The sequence below is a fragment of the Oncorhynchus tshawytscha genome, linkage group LG28 (genome assembly GCF_018296145.1).
Source record: "Oncorhynchus tshawytscha isolate Ot180627B linkage group LG28, Otsh_v2.0, whole genome shotgun sequence".
NCBI lineage: Eukaryota > Metazoa > Chordata > Actinopteri > Salmoniformes > Salmonidae > Oncorhynchus > Oncorhynchus tshawytscha.
The window spans coordinates 35,906,547-35,924,491 of NC_056456.1; the positions used below are offsets into that span (position 1 = coordinate 35,906,547).

Consider the following 17,945-nt stretch of genomic DNA (forward strand, 5'->3'; position numbering starts at 1 on the left):
CTTCCTCACGATGCTGTCTGTGTGAGTGGACCAATTCAGTTTGTCTGTGATGTGTATGCCGAGGAACTTAAAACTTGCTACCCTCTCCACTACTGTTCCATCGATGTGGATGGGGGTGTTCCCTCTGCTGTTTCCTGAAGTCCACAATCATCTCCTTAGTTTTGTTGACGTTGAGTGTGAGGTTATTTTCCTGACACCACACTCCGAGGGCCCTCACCTCCTCCCTGTAGGCCGTCTCGTCGTTGTTGGTGATCAAGCCTACCACTGTTGTGTCGTCCGCAAACTTGATGATTGAGTTGGAGGCGTGCATGGCCACGCCGTCGTGGGTGAACAGGGAGTACAGGAGAGGGCTCAGAACGCACCCTTGTGGGGCCCCAGTGTTGAGGATCAGCAGGGAGGAGATGTTGTTGCCTACCCTCACCACCTGGGGGCGGCCCGTCAGGAAGTCCAGTACCCAGTTGCACAGGGCGGGGGTCGAGACCCAGGGTCTCGAGCTTGATGACGAGCTTGGAGGGTACTATGGTGTTGAATGCCGAGCTGTAGTCGATGAACAGCATTCTCACATAGGTATTCCTCTTGTCCAGATGGGTTAGGGCAGTGTGCAGTGTGGTTGAGATTGCATCGTCTGTGGACCTATTTGGGCGGTAAGCAAATTGGAGTGGGTCAAGGGTGTCAGGTAGGGTGGAGGTGATATGGTCCTTGACTAGTCTCTCAAAGCACTTCATGATGACGGATGTGAGTGCTACGGGCGGTAGTCGTTTAGCTCAGTTACCTTAGCTTTCTTGGGAACAGGAACAATGGTGGCCCTCTTGAAGCATGTGGGAACAGCAGACTGGTATAGGGATTGATTGAATATGTCCGTAAACACACCGGCCAGCTGGTCTGCGCATGCTCTGAGGGCGCGGCTGGGGATGCCGTCTGGGCCTGCAGCCTTGCGAGGGTTAACACGTTTAAATGTCTTACTCACTTCGGCTGCAGTGAAGGAGAGACCGCATGTTTCCGTTGCAGGCCGTGTCAGTGGCACTGTATTGTCCTCAAAGCGGGCAAAAAGTTATTTAGTCTGCCTGGGAGCAAGACATCCTGGTCCGTGACTGGGCTGGGTTTCTTCCTGTAGTCCGTGATTGACTGTAGACCCTGCCACATACCTCTTGTGTCTGAGCCGTTGAATTGAGATTCTACTTTGTCTCTGTACTGGCGCTTAGCTTGTTTGATAGCCTTGCGGAGGGAATAGCTGCACTGTTTGTATTCAGTCATGTTACCAGACACCTTGCCCTGATTAAAAGCAGTGGTTCGTGCCTTCAGTTTCACACGAATGCTGCCATCAATCCACGGTTTCTGGTTAGGGAATGTTTTAATCGTTGCTATGGGAACGACATCTTCAACGCACGTTCTAATGAACTCGCACACCGTATCTGCGTATTCGTCAATGTTGTTGTCTGACGCAATACGAAACATCTCCCAGTCCACGTGATGGAAGCAGTCTTGGAGTGTGGAGTCAGCTTGGTCGGACCAGCGTTGGACAGACCTCAGCGTGGGAGCTTCTTGTTTTAGTTTCTGTCTGTAGGCAGGGATCAACAAAATGGAGTCGTGGTCAGCTTTTCCGAAAGGGGGCGGGGCAGGGCCTTATATGCGTCGCGGAAGTTAGAGTAACAATGATCCAGGGTCTTTCCACCCCTGGTTGCGCAATTGATATGCTGATAAAATTTAGGGAGTCTTGTTTTCAGATTAGCCTTGTTAAAATCCCCAGCTACAATGAATGCAGCCTCCGGATAAATCGTTTCCAGTTTGCAGAGAGTTAAATAAAGTTCGTTCAGAGCCATCGATGTGTCTGCTTGGGGGGGATATATACGGCTGTGATTATAATCGAAGAGAATTCTCTTGGTAGATAATGCGGTCTACATTTGATTGTGAGGAATTCTAAATCAGGTGAACAGAAGGATTTGAGTTCCTGTATGTTTCTTTCATCACACCATGTCACGTTGGCCATAAGACATACGCCCCCGCCCGTCTTCTTACCAGAAAGATGTTTGTTTCTGTCAGCGCGATGCGTGGAGAAACCCGCTGGCTGCACCGCTACGGATTGCGTCTCTCCAGTGAGCCATGTTTCCGTGAAGCAAAGAACGTTACAGTCTCTGATGTCCCTCTGGAATGCTACCCTTGCTCGGATTTCATCAACCTTGTTGTCAAGAGACTGGACATTGGCAAGAAGAATGCTAGGGAGTGGTGCACGATGTGCCCGTCTCCGGAGTCTGACCAGAAGACCGCTTCGTTTCCCTCTTTTTCTGAGTCGGTTTTTTTTTTTGGTCGCTGCATGTGATCCACTCGGTTACACTGGTTGTAAGGCAGAACACAGGATCCGCATCGCGAAAAACATATTCTTGGTCGTACTGATGGTGAGTTGACGCTGATCTTATATTCAGTAGTTCTTCTCGGCTGTATGTAAAGAAACCTAAGATGACCTGGGGTACTAGTGTAAGAAATAACACGTAAAAAAACAAAAAACTGCATAGTTTCCTAGGAACGCGAAGCGAGGCGGCCATCTCTGTCGGCGCCGGAAGTACGCCGGAAATCAGCTCAATTTAACTGAAGAATCCATAGAATCTAACCACTTCTCGGAAAATTGGAACATACCAGGGGAGGACGGCTCATAATAATGGCTGGAACGGAGCAAATGGAATGGCATCAAACCATGTGTTTGATGTATTTGATAACATTCCAGCCATTACCATGAGCCTGTCCTCCCCAATTAAGGTGCCACCAACCTCTTGTGGAACACACTAAACAAACAATAACACAAAGAGTTATCTATCCAAAATGTAGATGTATATATAAACCACTTCTCCAATCTTTTTGGCTTTATAACAAAGAACAAACAGCAAAAACATATACATGATCAAAATGCAAATCTTAGAATCAACTATTTAAGACTACCAGAACCCACTGGATTCTCCAATTACATTGAATGAACTACAGGACAAAATACAAACCCTCCAACCCAAAAAGGCTTGTGGTGTTGATGGTATCCTAAATGAAATTATAAAAATATACAGACCACAAATTCCAATTGGCTACACTTAAACTTTTTAACATCATCCTTAGCTCTGGCATCTTCCCCAATACTTGGAACCAAGAACTGATCACCCCAATGCACAAAAGTGGAGACAGATTTGACTCTAATAACTACCGTGGGATACAGCAACATTGGGAAAATTCTCTGCATTTTCATTAACAGGAGACTTGTACATTTCCTCAGTGAAAACAATATACTGAGTATATGTCAAATTGGCTTTTTATCAAATTACCGTACTACAGACCACGTATTCACCCTGCACACCCTAATTGACAAACAAACAAACCAAAACAAAGTCAAAGTCTTGTCATGCTTAGTTGATTTCAAAAAAGCTTTTGACTCAATTTGTAATGAGGGTCTGCTATACAAATGGATGGAAAGCGGTGTTGGGGGAAAACATACGACATTATAAAATACATGTACACAAAACATAGGCAAAATTGGCAAAAAAACACATATTTCTTTCCACAGGACTGTGGGATGAGACAGGGATGCAGCTTGAGCCCCACGCACTTCAACATATATATCAAAGAACTGGCCACGGCACTAGAACAGTCTGCAGCACCCGGCCTCACCCTACTAGAATCTGAAGTCAAATGTCTACTCTTTGCTGAAGCACCTAGATCTTCTGCACAGATTCTGCCAGACCTGGACCCTGACAGTAAATCTCAGTAAGACAAAAATAATGGTGTTCCAAAAAAGGACCATTTCTCAGGACCAGAAATACAAATTCCATCTAGAAACCATTGCCCTAGAGCAACAAAAAAAAATGATACGTACCTCAGGCTAAACATCAGTGACACCAAAGGTAACTTCCACAAACTGTGAATGATCTGAGATACAAGGCAAGAAGGGCCACCCCTTAGTAAAAAAAGGGCCTTCTACACCACCAAAATGAATATAAAATTCAACATACCAATTAGGATCTGGCTAAAAATACTTGAATTAGTTATAGAACCCATTTATGGTTGTGAGGTCTGGGGTACATTCACCAACCAAGAATTCACAAAATGAGAGAAACACCAAATTGAGACTCTGCTTGCAGAATTCTGCAAAAATATCCTCAGTGTACAACGTAAAACACCAAATAATGCATGCAGAGTAGAATTAGTCCAATACCCGCTAATTATCAAAATCCAGAAAAGAGACGTTAAATTCTACAACCACCTAAAAGGAAGCGATTCCCAAACCTTCCATAACAAAGCCTTCACCTATGGAGAGATGAACCTGGCGACGAGTCCCCCAAGCAAGCTGGTCCTGGGGCTCTGTTCACAAACACAATCAGAGCCTCAGGACAGCAACACAATTAGACCTAACCAGATCATGAGAAAACAAAAAGATCATTACTTGACACATTGGAAAGAATTAACAAACGAACTGAGCAAACTAGAATGCTATTTGGCCCTAAACAGAGAGTACACAGTGACAGAATACCTGACCACCGTGACTGACCCAAATTTAAGGAAAGCTTTGACTATGTACAGACTCAGAGAGCATAGCCTTGCTATTGAGAAAGGCCACCGTAGGCAGACCTGGCTCTCAAGAGAAGACAGGCTATGTGCCCACTGCCCACAAAATGAGGTGGAAACTGAGCTGCACTTCCTAATCTCCTGCCAAATGTATAACCATATTAGAGACACATATTTCCCTTAGATTACACAGACCCACAAAGAATTAGAAAACAAATCAATTTTAATAAACTCCCATATCTACTGGGTGAAATACCACAGTGTGCCATCACAGCAGCAAGATTTGTGACCTGTTGACACGAGAAAAGGACAACCAGTGAAGAACAAACACCATTGTAAATACAACCCATATTTATGCTTATTTATTTTATCTTGTGTCCTTTAACCATTTGTACATTGTTAAAACACTGTATATATATATATATAATATGCAGCAAGATTTTATGAAAAAGGACAAGAAAAGTGAAGAACAAACACTGTTGTAAATACAACCAATATAATAATTTTCCCAATTTTTTGCACATCGTTACAACACTGTATATAGCCATTTGAAATGTCTCCATTCCTCTGGAACTTTTGTGAGTGTAAATCTTACTGTCATTAAAAAAAATGAATAGACAGATAGACAGACATGACAGGGTCAGTATTCAGTAATGACCTTTGGCCCTTGAGCCCCAGGGAATCCCATTACGCCGGGTCGTCCAGGATCGCCACTTCCAGAGGTAGTTGGGCGGCCCGGCTGCCCTTTGTCACCTAGGAGACAGACAGCATCACAAGTCCCACAAACTGGTGCTAACACACGAGTATACACTGAGTGTACAAAACATTAGGAACACCTTCCTAATATTGAGTTGCAACCCCCCCTTTTGCCATCAGAACAGCCTCAATTCATCGGAGCATGGACTCTACAAGGTGTCAAAAGCGCTCCACAAGGATGCTGGCCCATGTTGACTCCAATACTTCCCACAGTTGTGTCAAGTTGGTTGGATGTCCTTTGGGTGGTGGACCGTTCTTGATACACACAGGAAACTGTTGAGTGTGAAAACCCCAGCAGGGTTGCAGTTCTTGACACAAACCGGTGCGCCTGGAACCTACTACCATACCCCGTTCAAAGGCATTTTAATCTTTTGCCTTGCCCATTCACCCTCTGAATGGCACATATACACAATCCATGTCTCAATTGTCTCAAGGCTTAGAAATGATTATTTTAACCTGTCTCCTCCCCTTCATCTGCACTGATTGAAGTGGATTTAACAAGTGACATTTAAAAGAGATTATAGCTTTCACCTAGATTCACCTGGTGAGTCTGTATCATGGATAGAGTTTTGTACACTCAGTGTATATAATATATACACTAACACATCTCCATTGGTGGTCCTACGTGGCTTGGTTGGTAAGGACCATGGTGCTATAGCACCACCAGGGTTGTGGGTTAGATTCCCGCTGGGGCCACCCATTAGAAAATCTTTGCATTCACTGATGTAAGTTGCTTTGTATAACAGTGTCTGCTAAATAGTACATATTATCTAATGTCTGTCATACAATCACACAATAGACACGGGCACGGGAAGTAAGGGTGCTAAGGTGCTGCAAAATATACTATATACTATATACTATAGTAAATATACTATATACTATAGTAAGTATACTATATACTATAGTAAATATACTATATACTATAGTAAATATACTAAACTATATACTGAATACTATATACTATAGTAAATATATTATATACTATAGTAAATATACTATATATACTATATACTATATACTATAGTAAATATACTATATACTATAGTAAATATACTACACTATATACTATATATACTGAATACTATATACTATAGTAAATATACTATATACTATAGTGAATATACTATATACTATAGTAAATATACTACACTATATACTATATATACTGAATACTATATACTATAGTAAATATACTATATACTATAGTAAATATTCTATATACTATAGTAAATATACTACACTATATACTGAATACTATATACTATAGTAAATATACTATATACTATAGTAAATATACTAAACTATATACTGAATACTATATACTATAGTAAATATATTATATACTATAGTAAATATACTATATATACTATATACTATATACTATAGTAAATATACTATATACTATAGTAAATATACTACACTATATACTATATATACTGAATACTATATACTATAGTAAATATGCTATATACTATAGTAAATATACTATATACTATAGTAAATATACTATATACTATAGTAAATATACTATATACTATAGTATATATACTATATACTATAGTAAATATACTACACTATATACTGAATACTATATACTATATTAAATATACTATATACTATAGTAAATATACTATATACTATAGTAAATATACTAAACTATATACTGAATACTATATACTATAGTAAATATATTATATACTATAGTAAATATACTATATATACTATATACTATATACTATAGTAAATATACTATATACTATAGTAAATATACTACACTATATACTATATATACTGAATACTATATACTATAGTAAATATACTATATACTATAGTAAATATACTATATACTATAGTAAATATACTATATACTATAGTATATATACTATATAGTAGGCGTTTACTAGATCTGTATTAGCAGACAGATAAAACACATAATCATAATAATCATAATAATCATAACTAAACTACTTCCGGCGACTATGACTAAATTAATCCTCACTTGAGATAACGACTCACACAAAACATTCAGTCGAGGCGTTCTTGTTCACATTACAGTGTCATTCCTGTTATTCAGATATTCAAAGGGATCGACATGGCACAAATAACTACTCAAAAATGTTTTGCCGACATGGCTCACCTTTCTGTCCAGTGGGTCCTCGTCTTCCCAGGGTGGAGAATACACCACTGTCCCCTTTCTCCCCCGGGTTACCAGCACCACCACGAGGACCTGTGTGGACAAACTCAACTCTGTGATAATGTCCTATCACGTTGTTTATGTTCTTCGTCAGGTAGAATGGCAGTAAAGATTATAAAGTTAGATCTGAAATAGCCTGGAGTCTAAACTAATATGCTACGTTTCACCACTTTTGAAGTGAAACAGTTTAGACTCCAGGCTAGTGGTTAGTAGCCTAGCGGTTAGAGCGTTGGACTAGTAACAGAAAGGTTGCAAGTTCAAATCCCTGAGCTGACAAGGTACAAATCTGTCGTTCTGCCCCTGAACAGGCAGTTAACCCACTGTTCCTAGGCCGTCATTGAAAATAAGAATTTGTTCGTAACTGACTGGCCTAGTTAAATAAAGGTTAAAAATTGTAAAAAAAAAAGAAGAACTGAAATGCCACTGAACTCAATGTAGTCTAGACCTCCAGTCCTCCAGCCACCTCCCACCCATGCTGTGGTTCGTTCCCCACTTGGGGTGCTCACCTGGGGGGCCCCGTGTGCCCGGCAGCCCCGCCTTTCCCGGTAGGCCTGGGACTCCCTGGTCAGCCACACTGCTGCAGGGCTCGCCCTTCTGACCTGGTGGGGATAGGGGAGAAAACGGAGGCAGACCATCAACTGATATAGGGACATTATCATTGAGTTATGGAAACACACAGCCAGAGGAAGTACACGTCTAACACAGTCGAAAGAGCAAAAAGGAGCAGGTATTGGTGTGTTGCTTTACGGTACCTCGGTAACCAGGTGTACCAGGTAGACCTGGTACCCCACTATTGCCTTTAGGTCCTGAGGGGCCAAGCGGTCCTATGCCTACTGGACCTGGTGAACCGTCTGGTCCTGGGTATCCCTGTGGCCCGGGAGAGCCTGGGACACCAGTATCTCCCTTCAGACCCAGTGGCCCATCGTACTGGCACAGACAATCATCCAAACATCAGTTCTTCACAAAACATTACTTTAACAGACTTACATTACACATTGACAATAAACTCAGCCCACCCGCAAAACATTAGTTCACATAACATTACTGCTTCACATTAACACATGTTCAGCATTCAAGTGTTCATAAAAGCTAATAAACTCAGTCTATCAACAAACTATTTTCACTAACTCAAATTAATATTCATAGCCAATCAGAATATCAGAAGGCATACCCTAACTACTTAAAGTGACAGTTCACCCAAATTTGAAATGTACTTCAGTTTAAAAAATACAAAAAAATGCATTCAAATCATTGCTTTGCATTTGAGAATAAAGATACATTTTAGTGATAGGAATCGTAACCATTTAAAATCCTCACTGGATCACCCTTAGGGCCTTGTTGGCCCTTGCGTCCACGAAAGCCAGGGGCCCCGTATAGGCCGTCCAGCCCTGATCTGCCAGCTGGTCCTGGCGCTCCTTTCTCTCCCTTTATCCCCTGGTGATTGCAGGAACCTGAATTTCCTTTTGGCCCTGGGGGTCCTGGAACACCTGAAGGGCCATGGAGACCCTGTAACACAGACAGGAGTGGTTGTCATGGATACGGTAATTTAGCAACCTTGGATACATTATTCCAGCGATACCACAGATACAGTAGCCTAGCAACACCATGGATAAGGTATCGCAGGAATACCATAGATACAGTATTCTGTCAACACCACAAATATGGTAACCTAATAAAACCATGGATAAGGTATACAGGCAACACCATGGATACAGTATCTAAGCAACACCATGGACACAGTATTCTATCAACACCACAGATCTGGTATCCTAATAAAACCATGGATAAGGTATACCAGCAACACCATGGATACAGTATCTAAGCAACACCATAGATACAGTATTCTATCAACACCACAGATATGGTATCCTAATAAAACCATGGATAAGGTATACAAGCAACACAATGTATACAGTATCTAGGCAAAACTACTAAGCAAGATGTGTCACTATGGAAATGATATAACTGCAAAACCACAGGCAGTCACAGTGACATCACAAGGTAAAATAAAAATGGTATTTAGTATCTGTATGGCAGAGGTATGATGCAGATAGTGTCACCTGTTGTCCAGGTGATCCCGAGGGTCCTTTGAATCCTGGCTCTCCTTTGGGTCCTGGTCCTGCACTAAAGCCTGTGGTATGAGGGTTTATTTAAAAAGGCTGAAACACTCCTATTCTATAGGACAGACAAGGATTTTTGTTCAACACAATACATTTCTCACTGAAAGTTCTGTTACGTTGCAGGTACCTGGGACTCCAGGCTGACCAGGGGAACCTGGGGGTCCCGGCTCTCCAGATCCTTTTCCCGTACACAAACTACAGACCTCCCCTTTCTCACCTGTAGTGGAGAGAAGGACACAGTGACAATCAACAGCAAAACTGAGCATCCCAGGTGAGCATAACATTCCAATAACAGCACCCAATGATCGTTGAGATTGAGATATCATAATATTTAGATTTTTTCTACCAATAACACACCACAGTGTTGATGGTGTCTGAAGTCAACCGATAACACACCACAGTGTTGATGGTGTCTGCAGTCAACCAATGAGAGACACAGTAGAGATCTAGGACAGCCCAGCCAATCAGTATACTCAATACTGACTGCCCCTCCAATCAGAAGAGTAATCAGACAGAGCTCACCTTTCGATCCATATTGGCCACCGTACCCTTGTTCTCCCTTGGCTCCCTTTGCCCCCGGAGGTCCGATAACCCCCTTCAGATTATCTGTAACAAGAAACACACAAGTACATTATCTTTAATCAAATAAGATCCCAGTGGGGTCAAACAGTTGCCATGTTATGTGTGCGTCTCAATTAAAATCGCTGTGAGAGAATATCAGGATCCATATTCATAAAGATCTTCCTCCCCTGTCCGTGTAGTCTTATTTATTATGATCAAATAGCTAAAACTGATTCTAGATCAGCACTCCTACTTCGAGATGTTTTATAAATATAGGCTCAGGGTTGGGGAGATTACTTTATATATGGAGAGAGTCTAACCTGATTCTCCAGGTGGTCCCGGGGGTCCAAGGTCTCCAGTTGTTCCTTGTGAGCCTTCCCTGCCTGGCTCTCCCTGAATGATGGGTCCTGGCTCTCCTTCATCCCCTTTAGGCCCACTGTGGCCCTTCGCTCCCCGATTATAGGGATCTCCTCCGTTGTTAGGACCTGTGTAGGGGAGATAGAGCCCAAGATGGAGACTGAGTGTGCGTGTGCGTGTGTGTGTGTGTGTGTGTGTGTGTGTGTGTGTGTGTGTGTGTGTGTGTGTGTGTGTGTGTGTGTGTGTGTGTTTGCGTGTTGATCAGAACTTACCTGGAGACCCAGGAGGCCCCTGGAATCCAGTGGCACCTGGAAAACAGGTTGATATCATTAGTTATTCAAACACACTGATTGGTCATGTTGGTGAATGAGGCGAGCTTATACAGTTCTACTCCAGGTGTGATTGGATAGGGAGATGGTGAATATTATTATTAGCTATACAGACACACTGATTGGTCATGTTGGTGAATGAGGCGGGATTATACAGTTCTACTTCATATCTGATTGGATAGGAGGAGGGTGAATATCAATAAGGGTGTGTACTGTATGCTGGATGAGCATAGAGTACCTGGGGGACCAGTAACTCCGGGGGGCCCCGGGGGGCCAGTAAATCCTGGTTGTCCTTTGGGGCCAATTACGTCACAGCCAATCATGGTCACCTATGGGAAGACCAGAGAGACCAGGCCATGTGTTCATAATGTTTCTCAGAGTAGGAGTTCATGTAATCTTAGTCCTTCTAATCTTATTCATTACGGAAGGTTTCATTTGCATGTGTGTGTGTGTGTAGGTTCATCCTTCGCTCTAGATGTTGATAGTGACATTATCAGGCACTTTGACTCACTCACCTCCCCAGGATCTCCGTCTTGACCCTGGACACCCTTCTGTCCCTGGTAAACACACACACACACACACACACACACACACACACACAAACCTATTATTGGCACACGCACACATTCTAAACATGAAATGAATGGTAGTAATGACTGACCCGCGGTCCAGGTATTCCATCAGGTCCTGCTAAACCGGGATTCCCCTTTCTCCCCTAAAAATGGCAAGAGTGTATAAATCACCATAGTTACATATACACACACACACACACACAACACGCATGAACACAAAAACAAACACAGTACACACATACACATTGACACACAAAATGCATTACAAAACAGTAACATAAATCAACAATGTTAGACAGAAAGAAACAGAACAGAAAAAGGTTTCTGATTTCTGATTGACATGACAGCTACCTCATATCCAGCGGGCCCTTGACGCCCATCTTTCCCTGGTCTTCCCTGAAAGAAAAATGATGGTAGTTTGTCCTCCAAAAGGAGAAGGCATATCTCTCATACAGCTAATTATCAAAACCCCCGTTATATGTTTACATTGAATCCCATGTTAATTCTATCACATGGCTCAGAGGCATGAAATCCTTACATCACTGTCATCGTCATAACCATAACACTCATCACATCACACATTCTCAATGCCCTTGAATTGACAGTCACATAGACAGTGTATAATGGCTGAATGTGGCAGTGTTTTACCTCAGTGCCAATGCCCCCCTGGTCCCCTTTTTCCTTAAAGTTGACCTGGCCAGCATAACCCTGATGACAGACAGACAGACAGACAGACAGACAGACAGACAGACAGAACAGACAGACAGACAGACAGACAGACAGACAGACAGACAGACAGACAGACAGACAGACAGACAGACAGACAGACAGACAGACAGACAGACAGACAGACAGACAGACAGACAGACAGACAGAACAGACAGACAGAGATTGAATGAATAGACAGACAGACAGACAGACAGACAGACAGACAGACAGACAGACAGACAGACAGACAGACAGACAGACAGACAGACAGACAGACAGACAGACAGACAGACAGACAGAACAGACAGACAGAGATTGAATAGACAGACAGAGTGATTGAATAGACAGACAGACAGACAGACAGACAGACAGACAGACAGACAGACAGACAGACAGACAGACAGACAGACAGAACAGACAGACACAGACAGACAGACAGACAGAACAGACAGACAGACAGACAGACAGACAGACAGACAGACAGACAGACAGACAGACAGACAGACAGACAGACAGACAGACAGACAGACAGACAGACAGACAGACAGGCAGGCAGACAGACAGACAGACAGACAGAACAGACAGACAGAGATTGAATAGACAGACAGAGTGATTGAATAGACAGACAGACAGAGAGATTGAATAGACAGAGATATTGAACAGACAGAGATATTGAACAGACAGAGATATTGAACAGACAGAGACATTGAACAGACAGAGACATTGAACAGACAGAGATCAAATCAAATCAAATTGTATTTGTGTTGGGGAATAATCAGAATTGGTTGGTAACATAGGTAAGATGTTTTATATTCATCATATGCTATTGAGTTATTTCTCATAAGAATGTATTTTGTTGTACTATAGTGGTGGCCATTGGCAGTTATCTGTTCTATGTCAAGACTAAGTTGCATGGGCTGCAGAGAGGGGAGAGGTCAAGGTGTCATCATGTGTAAACATATCTTTTGCTCCACTGTGTCTGTGTGCCAGTCACTCCCTACTTTTCCCATCGGGGAGAGGAGGATGGCAGTGTCTGGAATCATGCTATGCTCCCCGTGAGCTTGTCCAGGATTGGTTGTATTTAGAATTGGTTGTATCTAAATGACAATTTGATATATGCCTGTTGATATGGAGGATTGGTTTATGGTTCTGGGTTTGAGTAAGGAGACAAAGCTGAACGATTTATTATGTCTATGCTGTCTGACTATGTGTGTTTTTTGCTATTAAAGGATCTCAGTTGCAATGTAGAAGGGGCTCTCAGAGAATTCATTGATAGACACTGAATTGATCTGAGAGTCACAGGGTTGTGATAGAGCTGATATAATTAAAGATGGACTTTGATAACTAACTCTGACTTGTGTTGTGGTTTGCGCTCATGATTTGGTAAATAGAGGAAATTTCCACGACATTTGTCACATACACATGGTTAGCAGATGTTAATGCGAGTGTAGCGAAATGCTTGTGCTTCTAGTTCCGACAATGCAGTAATAACCAACAAGTAATCTAGCTAACAATTCCAAAACTACTACCTTATAGACACAAGTGTAAGGGGATAAAGAATATGTACATAAAGATATATGAATGAGTGATGAATGAGTGATGAATGAGATATTGAACAGACAGAGATATTGAACAGACAGAGATATTGAACAGACAGAGATGTTGAACAGACAGAGATATTGAACAGACAGAGATGTTGAACAGACAGAGATATTGAACAGACAGAGATAACTATCAAGTAAAGACAAGATTCCACGTAACACTTTATTTGACAGTGTCACTATGACATGGGCATGAATGTGCTATAACACTTGCCATGAGGTGTCATGTCCATTCACAACCACTCATGTCAGATGACTGGTGTCATAACCGCGGTAGCTGTTTGCTAATAACGGCACATACATAACACCCATGGACAGCAACCTCTCTGAGGTCAGGGGCGTCAAATGGTAGACTAAAATGTCATAATGAAACGACACCGTCATACTAACGTGTCATATAGAAATGGAACCTGATTCCGTCCATAGAACATAGTTGATTAAAAGCTAGATACGTATGAGGACTGGAAAACAAGGAGATGACTTACAGGTGAACCCTTACAGCCCTTCTCACCCAGATCCCCTGTCTCCCCCTGCAGAGAGAAAAGACAAGGGTCAGCTGACCATCCCACCAATCAGCAAGGTTTTCAGATTGGTTGTACAGATGTCCTGAAGGGTAGATAGTAACATTACTCCACACATCACATTATTAGATAGTAACATCACAGTATTAGATAATAACATTACTCCACACATCACATTATTAGACAGTAACATCACAGTATTAGATAATAACATTACTCCACACATCACATTATTAGATAGTAACATCACAGTATTAGATAATAACATTACTCCACACATCACACTATTAGACAGTAACATCACAGTATTAGATAATAACATTACTCCACACATCACGGTATTAGATAATAACATCACAGTATTAGATAGTAACATCACAGTATTAGATAGTAACATCACAGTATTAGATAGTAACATCACAGTATTAGATAGTAACATCACATTATTAGACAGCAACATCACAGTATTAGATAGTAACATTACTGCACACATCACAGTATTAGATAGTAACATCACATTATTAGACAGTAACATCACAGTATTAGATAGTAACATTACTGCACACATCACAGTATTAGATAGTAACATCACAGTATTAGATAGTAACATTACTGCACACATCACAGTATTAGATAGTAACATCACAGTATTAGATAGTAACATCACATTATTAGACAGTAACATCACAGTATTAGATAGTAACATTACTGCACACATCACAGTATTAGATAGTAACGTCACAGTATTCATAGTAACATCACAGTATTAGATAGTAACATTACTCCACACATCACAGTATTAGATAGTAACAACACAGTATTAGATAGTAACATTACTGCACACATCACAGTATTAGATAGTAACATCACAGTATTAGATAGTAACATCACATTATTAGACAGTAACATCACAGTATTAGATAGTAACATTACTGCACACATCACAGTATTAGATAGTAACATCACAGTATTAGATAGTAACATTACTCCACACGTCACAGTATTAGATAGTAACATTACTGCACACATCACAGTATTAGATAGTAACATCACATTATTAGACAGTAACATCACAGTATTAGATAGTAACATTACTCCACACATCACATTATTAGATAGTAACATCACAGTATTAGATAGTAACATTACTGCACACATCACAGTATTAGATAGTAACATCACAGTATTAGATAGTAACATCACATTATTAGACAGTAACATCACAGTATTAGATAGTAACATTACTGCACACATCACAGTATTAGACAGTAACATCACAGTATTAGATAGTAACATTACTCCACACGTCACAGTATTAGATAGTAACATTACTGCACACATCACAGTATTAGATAGTAACATTACTCCACACTTCACATTATTAGACAGTAACATCACAGTATTAGATAGTAACATTACTCCCCACATCACCTTATTAGACAGTAACATCACAGTATTAGATAGTAACATTACTCCACACTTCACATTATTAGACAGTAACATCACAGTATTAGATAGTAACATTACTCCACACATCACAGTATTAGATAGTAACATTACTCCACACATCACAGTATTAGATAGTAACATCACAGTATTAGATAGTAACATTACTGCACACCTCACAGTATTAGATAGTAACATCACAGTATTAGATAGTAACATCACATTATTAGACAGTAACATCACAGTATTAGATAGTAACATTACTGCACACATCACAGTATTAGATAGTAACATCACAGTATTAGATAGTAACATCACATTATTAGACAGTAACATCACAGTATTAGATAGTAACATTACTGCACACATCACAGTATTAGATAGTAACATCACAGTATTCATAGTAACATCACAGTATTAGATAGTAACATCACAGTATTAGACAGTAACATCACAGTATTAGAAAGTAACATTACTGCACACATCACAGTATTAGATAGTAACATCACAGTATTAGATAGTAACATCACATTATTAGACAGTAACATCACAGTATTAGATAGTAACATTACTGCACACATCACATTATTAGACAGTAACATCACAGTATTAGATAGTAACATTACTCCCCACATCACCTTATTAGACAGTAACATCACAGTATTAGATAGTAACATTACTCCACACTTCACATTATTAGACAGTAACATCACAGTATTAGATAGTAACATCACAGTATTAGATAGTAACATTACTCCACACATCACAGTATTAGATAGTAACATCACAGTATTTCTTGATTCATCACAGTGATGATAATATTAACCTTGATCTGATTTTTTATTAGGTCACAGTTACGGGCACTAAAAAGCTAGCTCATGAGAAACGTTGCGTTGTGCTTGATTGAGCTTGCCTGCAATGAAACCAATAGAAAAGTCCCAAAAGTGCAAACCCCACCCAATTGACACTCCAGACATGCAAAAGCAAATGATCAAAATATTTGAATGATTTCGAATTATACTGAACACAAATATAAACGCAACATGCAACAATTTCATTGATTTTACTAAGTTACAGTTTAAAATAAGGAAATCAGTCAATTTCAATAAATTCATTCGGCCCTAATCTATGGATTTCACATGACTGGGATGCCATGGGTGAGCCTGGAAAGGCAAAGGCCCGCCCACTGGGGAGCCAGGCACAGCTAATCATATTTTTTTTCCCCACGAAAGGGCTTTATTACAGACAGAAATAGTCCTCAGTTTCATCAGCTGTCAGGGTGGCTGGTCTCAGACGATCCCGCAGGTGAAGAAGCCAGATATGGAGGTCCTGGGCTGGAGTGGTTACACGTGGTCTACGGTTGTAGCCAAATTCTCTAAAACGACGTTGTAGGTGGCTTATGGTAGAGAAATGGACATTCAATTCTCAGGCAACAGCTCTGCCAATTGCACATTCCCTCAAAACTTGAGACATCACATTTTAGAGTATCCTTTTATTATCCCGACATGCTACACTATGCCCACTATCAGGGATGTAAACACATTTGTGCACAACAATTTTAGAGAAATACCATTTTTTTGTGCATATGGAACAATTCTGGGATATTTTATTTCAGCTCATATGTTGCATTTCTATTTTGTGTTAAGTGTAGTATTTAAACCTAGCTCTGACTTGGTGTGACTATACCTTCAAATCGGAGGGAGCGTGGGCATATAGTTTGATCCCTTTGGGTCCCGGGAATCCAGGGGGCCCTTGGTGTCCCTTCAAGAGAAAAGGGAACCGGTCACACATATATATATATATATCCTGTAGTTGGAATGGAATTCAAATGTCATCCACCTGTATGCTCGTTATATGACATCATGATGCTAGAATGACTCATTAAATGAGAGAAACCTGGTCCAAGAGGGTAGGAGGGTTAGTACAGATCATTATTAAACATGAAGACACAGGTTCACATTATGTTACACATGTCATTTCAAACAAGAAAAAACAGACATCGAAAGCATTCCCAACTTCATATTTCAAGTGCAGCTCCACAGACTGGCCACGTGGTGGCAGCGCAGAGGTGGTGGTCATTGTCTTATCGACTACAAAACATAGCCAAAAAAAACAAAAACATTTAATGACACAATTTTAAAGGGCCTTTGACCTGAAGTAATTGGATGCTGTATAGGTAAAATTATATGTAGGTTTATGAGCTTCAGCGTAAGCAACGTAGCTTTAGCAACGTAGCTTTAG

The 17,945-nt window shown here is 40.7% G+C and overlaps 1 protein-coding gene across 2 annotated transcripts in view; it reads right to left on the reverse strand.

Annotated features, from left to right (window-relative positions):
* The window catches only part of LOC112226503 (collagen alpha-5(IV) chain-like), a 74,508-nt gene that overhangs the window by 28,855 nt on the left and 27,708 nt on the right, over positions 1-17,945 (reverse strand). For both annotated transcript variants that reach the window (XM_042308210.1, XM_042308209.1), the window contains 17 exons: positions 17,391-17,465; positions 14,223-14,267; positions 12,077-12,136; positions 11,780-11,824; positions 11,518-11,571; positions 11,372-11,413; positions 11,095-11,185; positions 10,800-10,835; positions 10,491-10,655; positions 10,132-10,215; positions 9,737-9,826; positions 9,550-9,620; positions 8,807-8,995; positions 8,242-8,416; positions 7,996-8,088; positions 7,433-7,522; positions 5,198-5,292 (listed from right to left, as the gene is read on the reverse strand). In XM_042308210.1, coding sequence (XP_042164144.1) covers positions 5,198-5,292; positions 7,433-7,522; positions 7,996-8,088; positions 8,242-8,416; positions 8,807-8,995; positions 9,550-9,620; positions 9,737-9,826; positions 10,132-10,215; positions 10,491-10,655; positions 10,800-10,835; positions 11,095-11,185; positions 11,372-11,413; positions 11,518-11,571; positions 11,780-11,824; positions 12,077-12,136; positions 14,223-14,267; positions 17,391-17,465 — 1,500 coding nt within the window. The remainder of the gene's footprint in view (positions 1-5,197; positions 5,293-7,432; positions 7,523-7,995; positions 8,089-8,241; positions 8,417-8,806; positions 8,996-9,549; positions 9,621-9,736; positions 9,827-10,131; positions 10,216-10,490; positions 10,656-10,799; positions 10,836-11,094; positions 11,186-11,371; positions 11,414-11,517; positions 11,572-11,779; positions 11,825-12,076; positions 12,137-14,222; positions 14,268-17,390; positions 17,466-17,945) is intronic.